Source organism: Castanea sativa, chromosome 8 (genome assembly GCF_040712315.1).
Source record: "Castanea sativa cultivar Marrone di Chiusa Pesio chromosome 8, ASM4071231v1".
NCBI classification, from domain to species: Eukaryota; Viridiplantae; Streptophyta; class Magnoliopsida; order Fagales; family Fagaceae; genus Castanea; species Castanea sativa.
The window spans coordinates 29,813,670-29,824,012 of NC_134020.1; the positions used below are offsets into that span (position 1 = coordinate 29,813,670).

A 10,343-nucleotide genomic window follows, 5' to 3' on the forward strand; every position below is an offset into this window, starting at 1 on the left:
TTGAATATATCTCAAAATATAGGTCATTTTGAATACTGAATAGCACTACTATAGTTTGGATCACTCTTTCAAAAATATAATATAGGATAAATTATTAAAAATGGTCAAAGTTTAAACCTTATTTTAGATTGGGTCTTTGGTTTTTAAATTTGTTAAATGAAATTTTCAAATTATGAAACAATTTCAATTTGAATTATCTGTCCATCTCCATTATTCTTTTTTATTATTTTGAACAACGACAAAGACAAGAAAATAAAGAAATCCTTGACAAAATGCAAAGTGAAATGAATAAATTGATATATGAATAAATTTTTAAGTGAAATGCAAATTTTTTTTTTGAGAAGGAAAGTAAAATGCAAAGTTAATATTTAAATAATTTCATGTTTTTCTCTTCATTGTTGCTATCCAAAATAACAAATGAATAAAGGAGACGAACAAAAGTTTTAAAGTGAAACAATTTCAAAAGTTTTTCTAGACACTAATTAAAAATCATGAATTTAATATTAAAAGAATGGTATAAATTCTAGATATATTTTATGCAATTTTAACAATCACATAAGGATTATAAAGATTAACTGGTTTGACCTTACGCCTATATCCATAGTTGAAGTCAAGGAGAAAATTTCACTTAAGAAATAAGAAGATTACAAAGGTATCACAAAAGTACTCTCACAAAAACCAAATCTCAAATAGACTTAACTTAAAGATCTCACTCTTTCTCTCCAAGAATAAAACAAGGAAAAAAATATCTTTTATTTTACTATTCTTGCAAAATACACAAATGAAAGAACTCATATATCTCTCTATATATTATTAGCATAGTTGGGTAGGGTATCATGTTTGCCACAAACAAAGACTTAGTCGGTAAAGGAACATATATAATTCTACAGAGTCATAGTTTTACTAGCATCTCCTTATGTTTACAATAAAAAGGCTCAATATTCAAATTCTCCCTCTCCATTGTCGGTATCGAATTATATATATATATATATAGACAAATAATAATGGAACACAATTCTATTCACACTTGAATTTGACCAAGACAAGCAACCGACTGAACAATATATATATAGAGAGAGTATGACTTATATTCAGACCGGATAGTTTACTTCATGGTATCAATATCTTATTCAATATGCTTACTTGACACATGTTTATAGTTTTTCCTAAATTTCAAGAAGGCAGAGAAAGCAAACAAACCAAGCGGCAACCTTTGTGTGTGTGTGTGTGTGTGTGTGTGTGAGTGAGAGAGAGAGAGAGAGAGAGAGAGAGAGATGGAAAGGCAACGAATGAGACCTCTCCGGTTGGTGCTAGTTCCATGCCCATTCCAAGGTCACATAAACCCAATGCTTCAATTGGGAACTATCCTCCATTCCAAGGGCTTTTCAATCACAGTCGCTCACACCCAATTCAACTCGCCAAACCCTTCAGCTCACCCTGATTTCAGCTTTCTTCCCTTACCTGATACCTTACCTGACCACAACAGCTCAACTGGTGATTTAGTAGCTTTTGTTTGGGAACTTAATGTGAATTATAAAGCTCGTTTCCGTGAATGCTTGGCTCAAGTGATGGAGCAACAGGGGCTTGAAGATCGAATCGCCTGCGTCATCTACGACGAGGTCATGTGCTTCTCTGAAGCGGTGGCTATGGAGTTGAAGCTTCCTAGCATTGTCTTACGCACTGCTAGCGCTGCTACTTTTCTTGCGCGTACAGGCATTATCCAACTCAAGGCAGAAGGCTATATTCCCTTCCCAGGTATCTATATATGTATGATATATTTTCCCTTAATATGGAAACTAACATACATGGTTTATAGAGAAAAAAGAAATCATTCCACCAATCAAATCCTCTTAAATGTTTCCTTATAAAGTAACCAAATATAAAATAAGAAAAAAAAATTTACCACATGTTTCACTACAATTAGTGTAGAGTGAAATTCCAAGTATGGAACAAACACTTTTTATTCATTTGTCTCTATACACATAATCATGAGGGAAACAAATATTAGACCTTTTCAGATGATTTTCGTGGAATAAGAGTTATGGTGTGAGAAATATATATAGGACGGATGTGGAAAGATTGCTTATAATTAGTAATTCCAAGAGGAAAAAAAGGTGGATAAGTAGTAATTTGTTAATGACTACTGATTAATGCATGCCCTTTTTTTTTTTTTTTGAGAAGAGGTGGTTAAAAGGCTAAACAAATGATTAATGAAAGATTTTAAGGTTACTCTCAAGAGATTCCTTAATAATTAGAGATAATAGTAGCATGTTGAGATTTCTCTTCATAGAAAGTTTTGTCTAAATAATAAATTTAACTCACAAAATATATATATATATATATATATATATATATATATATATATATTATCAAATATTCTGTAATAAGAGCCATCACATTTTATATAGAATACAAAACAGAGTTCACACTAAGGGTCCGTTTGGATAGAGCTTATTGTTGAAAACTGAAAACTGAAAACACTGTACCAAAATAATTTTTAAATATATGAATAGTACCGTGGGACCCATTTTTAATAAAAAAAATTATGTAAAGTGAAGTTTGTGGGTCCCGTGAACAGTACACGGGACCCACAGATGTACTGAAAAGTCAGCAAATGCGGTTACTGTTCATGCACAGTAGCATGAACAGTAGCCGCTGTCCCCCCTGACCCGTGCATCAGCAGAAAAAAAAAAAAAAAAAAAAAAAAAACGCAGAATCGTGGACGCTGGCCACTGTACCCAAACTCAGCCTAAGAGTCCGTTTGGATAGAACTTATTACTGAAAACTGAAAACACTGTACAAAAATAATTTTTTAATGGGTAAAAATTACTGTTCATCCCAAAAAGTACTGTTCATTGGCCTAAAATTACTGTTCATGGCCAATGAACAGTGACACATGCGCGTGGAAAAAAAAAAAAAAAACGGCCAGACGTGGACGCAACTGTGCTATCCAAACGCCCTCTAAAAGAGGAGTTTTATTTATACTTATTACACACTTTACTACACACATCACTCTTGTTTTCTTATTTCACTTTTAGTTACTAAATAGTAACATGCAAAGTACACACCCATTTGACGATACAAAATGCAAAAAACACAAACACAGTACATAGTCACCGGCCTATTGCTAGAATCGATGATAGAATCACCGGCCTATTGCCAGTATCGATGATAACTCTTACGTAGTACACTCATTTGAGAGATTATTTAGGTATCTTAATTAAAAGCCTTTTGGTTAGACAACAAAAAATAGGGGTTTATTTTAGAGTATGTGTCATGTATTACGTACATATATAATCTTGAGAAAGGAGTATATATCTTCTTATCACAAGTGTGAACGAAAAATAAGGAAACATATACACGGAAAATAAAAATAAAAAAACTTTTTACTTATGTTACATCCATTTATTTTCTTAATAGTAAATGATTGATTCAATATAATCAATTTTTCTAGTACCACACTATTTGCCACAACTTTTGATACAACTTGATGTCATATGCAACTATAATTGGTGAAGTATTACTTAATTTGATATTTACTCATCATCTTTTTATTTTATCACTTATAGTCGCACTTGTTAGAGTTGTGGCAATACCATAGACTTTATTTGGAATTTTGGATCTAAGTAATCTCTAATTCTCTGCATCTATGGATTTCAGAATCAATGTCACAGGATCTAATTCCAGAGCTTTACCCACTCAGGTTCAAGGATCTACCCTTCTCCGTTTTTATAACATTAGAGGACCTTTTGCAACAATTGAGTACATTTACCAACATTAGAACATCTTCGGCCATCGTCTGGAATACGATTGACAGCCTTGAAAAATCAACACTAGCAAAAATCCAACAACAATGTCAAGTTCCAATCTTCCCTATAGGCCCTTTGCATGAGATTGCCTCGGCCTCCTCTAGTAGCTTATTGGAGGAGGATAGTAGTTGCTTGGCATGGCTTGATAAGCAAAGTTATAACTCAGTCATTTATGTAAGTTTCGGAAGCGTAGCATTCATGGACATGAAAGAGCTAGCTGAGATTGCTTGGGGACTAGCAAACAGCCAACAACCTTTCTTGTGGGTGGTTCGACCGGGCTCAATTCGTGGTTCTGAATTGACTGAGGTATTACCCAAAGGTTTTAAAGAAACGGTTGGTGAGAGAGGTTACATTGTGAAATGGGCACCCCAAAAGGAAGTTTTGGCACATGACGCAGTGGGCGGGTTTTTTAGCCATTGTGGTTGGAACTCGACATTGGAAAGTATTTGTGGAGGAATTCCAATGATATGCAGGCCATGTTTTAGTGATCAGAGGGTAAACGCAAGATATATAAGCCAGGTTTGGATAGTAGGCTTGGAATTGGAGAATGAGTTGCAGAGAGGTGAGATAGAGAGAGCTATAAGAAGACTAATGGTGGAGAAAGAAGGCAAGGAGATGAGGGAAAGGGCCAAGATTTTGAGGGAGAAAGTTGAACTTAGTATTGGGGAAGGGGGTTCTTCTAAAAATTCCTTGGATGAGCTAATAGAGATTATCATGTCATTTTAATGGCATAGAAGCCTTTTATCAAATCTAAGGGGGTTTTTTATTATATATTTTTATTTTTTTAAAAAGTCTGAGGGATCATGCTTCATATGTATGGATGTCCACAAGAAAAATAATAATAATAATAAAAATAAAAACAATCTTTTATTTATGTTTGTCCACATTTGAAGCGTACCCCTCTCCTCTCTAAAAAAATACCCTATTTTTTGTTTCACATCTATAATTTATTATTCATTATTGCGGTGACAAAATTTCCTCATTTTAATTGTTTTTCATAAGAAAACATGAAGCAAAAATGGGCCAAGCATATAAAGTTACTTGGAAATTTTAATAGTTTGTGATGACAAAAGTTACTTCTCCTTTTAATATTCACACAACATAAATGCATAGGACTATAAACAAGTTGAGCTAAGTATTAAAAATTCAAGATTGTTCATTCAATTATTTTTTTTAACAGAAGTTAAGTTCAAGCCTGTTAACAAACTAGATTACATATCCAAACTTTGTATATTTTCTTATCAAATAAGCTTGAGCTTATTAACAAGCTACCTAATTAATCTAATCTTTTCCCATATAAAATAAACATAACCAAATCTTTTTATCCATTTACAAATCTCTTCCAATAAGTAATAATTAAATTATAGCTAAAATTGTATTATTTTAATTAATTAAACATAAATATTTAGTTTATGAACATATAACTATTTGATTCATCAACTTAATTTGTAGTTTTAAAAATTATATATAATTTTTATTGCAAAATGTATTGTCTACTAACATATTACAAATAATAAATTGATATATTATCAATTTTTTTACAAACATACACAATCCAATACCAAGATAAGTATGTTTTTATGCTTGTATACATATAAATATATAATATTACATAATACATAAATCAATTATCATAATTGCAAGCTTGTTCAGTAACACATTATTATATTTGAACTTGACTCATTTAATCATAGAGCTTGACTCATTTAATACTTAATAGTAGAGCTTAAATTTAGACTTCAACTTGACTCCTTACTAAATAAACAAGTTTTTTTTTTCCTCTAACTAAATCCAAATTGTCATAAACGCCTTAATTCATTTATTACAAGCCTAGCAATGAAATGTTGGCTGGGCTCTTATCTAATCTAGACGTCCAAGTCCATGATCAGTCTTCGGAATAACCCACGATAGTTCGCGAATATGGGAGAAGTTCGTAAAATCAATGTTGCGAAACCTCTTCTCCCGAAAGTACTAGAAATAGAATGGTGCTCAGATTACTTTTAAATAACCAACAGCGATTCCAAGCAGCTCTCTTATAAACTAGACAATACCCAATCACCTACGTAACATCAATACTCTCGAACGAGAATGTCGATCATCCCAAGATTTTTTGGTGGCCAACGAAACAGTTTTCCATTTGCTTCTTCACTTTCAGCTTCTTTCCCTGAATTTTCTCGGGAAAATTCTGCTTTTGTCAACACCAAAATTGACTGGAAAGAGACCCCAGAAGCCCACGTTTTCAAGGCTGATCTTCCGGGGCTTAAGAAGGAAGAATTGAAGGTTGAGATTGAAGATGACAGAGTGCTACAGATAAGCGTAGAGAGGAATGTGGAGAAGGAAGAGAAGAACGACAAGTGGCATAGAGTGGAGCGCAGTAGCGGCAAGTTCTTGAGGAAGTTCAGGCTGCCTGAGAATGCTAAGATGGATCAGGTAAAGGCTTGTATGGAGAATGGTGTTCTCACTGTGACTGTTCCTAAGGTTGAGGTGAAGAAGCCTGATGTCAAAGCTATTGAAATTTCTGGTTAAAGTTACTAATCCGTGTGTAAGTAGATCAGACAAGCATCTACGTCCATTTGTTTAAAGTCAATTGTAAGAAGCTTCTCTGTTTGTAATAAATAATAGAAAAAATAACATTTTTTGTCTTTTTCTTTTTTAAAGTAAAAATCATGAAACTGTGAACTTCTGTAATTTGGTTTTGTGTAAACAGAGTCATGTTGGCTTCAATGTGATGTTCTAAATTTCGAATAGAGTACAGACTTTCTGCAGAACAATTGGTTCTCACAGCTGCATGCTGCTTATTTTAGTGGGGCTCATTTAAGATAAAGAAATTTCTCAAATGTAAGCCTCAATCCTAATAAAAATCCCTTATGTTCCAATCAATTGTCATCCTATATTTTGACTTTCTGTAAATTGATATGTTGTCAATAATTAGCAACAAGTCTAACTACTACTAATTTTAAAAGCAGTTTCAGTCGAATGAATGGTGTTATAGCCTATTCATATATATATTATCAAAAACAAGTAGATTGGGTAATAAATAAATAAATAATAAGAATCATGCATATAAGCAAACAAGAATACTTCATCACTTCTCTTTTTGTTAGGACATCATAGCTGAAATTAGACAAATAAAACATACTTGGCACTAGGGTAGTATAACAATTAATAAGAATGGCCAAATTAATGAATCTTACATAATACTACCAACACTAAAGCTGAAGCTAAACGAATCAAAATTAGCTTTGATTTTTTCCACTTGCCCTGAACACCCGGCAAGGAAGAAGGTGCGAAGGCACATATTATTCCATTGTCAACATGATAACATTTTAAAGTATTACTAGTGATTGAAACAGAGCAAAATGGAGGACTATAATTTTATACTGCCCGTTCCTATCCAATCAAACTGTTGACAATACTATAGCTTCCCTTTGACAAAACTTATTTATAAACTTCAAGTTGCCGCCGATCATCAACTGTTTATAGAGAATTAAAAATGCCTAAACAGTTTCAATTCCTTGTAACACAAGCCTCTATTGCATCTCAAGGAAACTAAAACCCCAATTAAATAGTCTACATATGTATATAAAATGACTTAAGTTGACAATGAAATATAAAGTACTAACATTTCCCAAAGGACTAAGATTGAAGTCAACATTTCCCAATGCTAGCAACCTAATTCTTCCTCAGAGAGAAAAACACAGAGATGGAAGAGCAAAGGCAGAGACACCAAAGAATAGTGCTGGTTCCATGTCCATTCCAAGGCCACATAAATCCGATGCTTCAATTGGGCTCAATTCTTCATTCCAAGGGATTCTCCATCACAATCACTCACACCCAATTCAACTTTCCCAACACATTAAACCACCCTAATTTCAATTTCCTACCTATTGTCGATGGCTTCTCCAATTGTAATGTCTCCTCTGTGAATTTTATAGATGTCATATCTGGTTTCAATAGCAACTGCAAAGCTCCACTTCAGGAGTTAATGGCTCAGATGATGGAAGCAAAGGAGTATCAAGATGAGATTACCTGCATCATATATGATGAATACATGTATTTTGCAGAAGCAGTTGCAAACCATCTCAAGCTTCCAAGCATCATCCTGAGCACAAGCAGTGCTACCAATACTTTAAGTTTCCACACAATTCTTCAGCTCCTAAAGGACAGCCACATTTCTACACAAGGTACTTAACGGTTAACTCAGCAAAACAAATTTACAACTAAAGCATTGTTGTCATAATTGTACCGACTAATGATTTCATCCATATGAATTTTAACAAGAAGGTCTCAGATTATTGATAAATTAATAATCCAAGATAACTAAGATTAATCTTCAGATGCAGATTCAATGTCCCCGGAACTAGTACCAGAGCTTCAACCTCTCAGATTCAAGGATCTACCTATTTCCAATTTCAACAATATAAAAGATTTATTGCAGCTAATAGCTAAAGCACACGAGACAAGAATGTCTTCAGCCATCATTTTGAACACCATGAACTGCCTTGAAAAAACATCACTGGTACAGCTCCAGCAACGATGCCAAGTTCCACTCTTCACGATAGGCCCTTTTCACAAGACAGCTCCAGCCGCATCCAGCAGCTTAATGGAAGAGGACAATAGCTGCATTGCATGGCTTGATGAGCAAATGCGTAACTCCGTCATCTATGTAAGCTTAGGGAGTATAGCATCCATGAAGAAGAAAGAGCTAGCAGAAATGGCATGGGGTCTAGCCAACAGCAAGCAACCTTTCCTGTGGGTGGTTCGACCAGATCAAACTGATGGTTCGGAATGGAAAGAGTCACTGCCTGATAGTTTCAAAGAAGCTGTTGAAGATAGGGGTTGCATTGTGAAATGGGCACCTCAAAAGGAAGTGTTGGCACACAGTGCCATTGGAGGGTTTTGGAGCCATTGTGGTTGGAATTCAACACTCGAAAGTATCTGTGAAGGTGTCCCAATGATATGCCAGCCATTTTTTGGGGATCAGAGGGTGCATGCAAGGTACTTGAGCCAAGTATGGAAAATAGGTATGGAATGGGAAAACAACTTGGGAAGAGGAGAGATAGAAAGAGCTATAAGAAAGCTTATGGTGGATAGAGAAGGAGTGGAGATGAGACAGCGGGCAATGGAGCTCAAGGAAAAGATTGATGATTCTATGAAGGATGGTGGTTCTTCTTACAATTCTTTAAATGTGTTGGTAGATTATATCCTGTCACTTTAATTTCCTAGTCTGTATGTCACAATTAGTATCTAATTTCCTAGTATTTTAGAGAAGTAATAGCATTGGTTGTTGGATGATAAATGAGATACTTGTTATCAAGAAAATATATAGATTTGACAAAGTGATACCATATAAAGAGTTTGATATATGCATGGTAAACAACCAATACAGCTCTAACATAAGCAAACTAAAACAAGTTTATGAGAAGTATAGGTTATTCCCATTGTTTTTCAAGATAAGACATTGCGAACAACCAATACAGCTCTATATAGAGTTCCTTTCGCTGCTGACAAAATTCATGTCAGAATCAATTATGAGATTTTCGCATCCATGAACTTATTAAGGTCATAAAGCTAAAAATGCTTCGATGCTATATCCTCACCTCAATCGGATCTAGATTGGGATATCTTCAATGTCATCAGTAATATTTTAAATTTCCAAGTCTTTTTCTCTAGCTGCAATTTTCGTTGGATCAATAGAGATTGCAACAATGTAGCTCATGCGGCTGCCAAGCCTTCTCTAAGGACATCTGAATCTTTCTGTTTTAATAATCTCAGTCTTCCAGAGGTTTTATAAACCATTTTTAAGGATTACTGCTGGTTTTGTTCTCCTTTTTAAATAAACATATAAGTTATAAAAATATATAAATAAATAAATAAATAAATAAACCTCATATACTGTAAACTCTAAGGTGGCAATGTAAGAATTTGTTAGTAAAATTAAATGGAGTTGCTTCTTAATTAAGATTGCCTCTAAAGCTCCAATACCATTCTTCTAAAAGAGTATTAAATTATCACTTAGACCAGTCTTGGTTAGCTGGAAATTTACAACTACTTTTTCTGCACAGAGCAACAATATTTGAGAACATTATTTATTTAATTATTTCCCTTACACCAACGACCATTCCAGGAAACACTAAGTTCACCTTAATATTACAAATTTACAATAACCGACTCAACTATCAAACACACACACACACACAATTACTTTAGACGCATTATATCAAACACCTTCATACAATACAAAAACTCAAGAGCTTCCGATGACCCATTACCACTCCACCACTAAACACACACACACACACAACGAGGGACAAAAGAAAGACCTCAAATTTAGTCAGAGATATCGATGACCCTGATATTGGGTCTACTAGTACTGGCCTCCACTTTGGGAACAATGACAGTGAGAACCCCATTATGCATGGACGCCTTCAGTTGCTCAATGAAGCCATTGTCTGGGATTTTAAACCTGCTCATGAAGTTGCCGCTCTCGACACTGACTTGGAGGACTCGGTCATCTTGGAGCTCAACCAACAC

At 34.3% G+C, this 10,343-nt stretch overlaps 3 protein-coding genes across 3 annotated transcripts; all 3 read left to right on the forward strand.

Annotated features, from left to right (window-relative positions):
- The first annotated feature begins 1,093 nt into the window (after positions 1 to 1,093).
- Positions 1,094 to 4,693, forward strand: LOC142605493 (UDP-glycosyltransferase 76E2-like). The gene is made up of 2 exons (XM_075776890.1): positions 1,094 to 1,755; positions 3,661 to 4,693. Exons 1-2 carry the CDS (start codon positions 1,275 to 1,277, stop codon positions 4,533 to 4,535), a joined length of 1,356 nt encoding a protein of 451 aa, XP_075633005.1. The 5' UTR covers positions 1,094 to 1,274; the 3' UTR covers positions 4,536 to 4,693.
- Positions 4,694 to 5,365: 672 nt separating this feature from the next.
- On the forward strand, positions 5,366 to 6,668 carry LOC142608251 (18.5 kDa class I heat shock protein-like). Its single transcript, XM_075779988.1, has one exon. It carries the CDS (start codon positions 5,898 to 5,900, stop codon positions 6,333 to 6,335), a length of 438 nt encoding a protein of 145 aa, XP_075636103.1. The 5' UTR covers positions 5,366 to 5,897; the 3' UTR covers positions 6,336 to 6,668.
- An 844-nt stretch (positions 6,669 to 7,512) lies between these two features.
- On the forward strand, positions 7,513 to 9,395 carry LOC142605566 (UDP-glycosyltransferase 76E2-like). The gene is made up of 2 exons (XM_075776970.1): positions 7,513 to 7,993; positions 8,153 to 9,395. Exons 1-2 carry the CDS (start codon positions 7,513 to 7,515, stop codon positions 9,025 to 9,027), a joined length of 1,356 nt encoding a protein of 451 aa, XP_075633085.1. The 3' UTR covers positions 9,028 to 9,395.
- Positions 9,396 to 10,343: the final 948 nt, after the last annotated feature.

Bases quoted from the DNA above. Each gene is read 5' to 3' on its own strand.
- LOC142605493 (XM_075776890.1), top strand. From the start codon at position 1,275: ATGGAAAGGCAACGAATGAGACCTCTCCGGTTGGTGCTAGTTCCATGC. The intron at 1,756-3,660 runs GTATCTATATAT...TATGGATTTCAG, and splicing joins AGGCTATATTCCCTTCCCAG to AATCAATGTCACAGGATCTA.
- LOC142608251 (XM_075779988.1), top strand. From the start codon at position 5,898: ATGTCGATCATCCCAAGATTTTTTGGTGGCCAACGAAACAGTTTTCCA.
- LOC142605566 (XM_075776970.1), top strand. From the start codon at position 7,513: ATGGAAGAGCAAAGGCAGAGACACCAAAGAATAGTGCTGGTTCCATGT. The intron at 7,994-8,152 runs GTACTTAACGGT...CTTCAGATGCAG, and splicing joins CAGCCACATTTCTACACAAG to ATTCAATGTCCCCGGAACTA.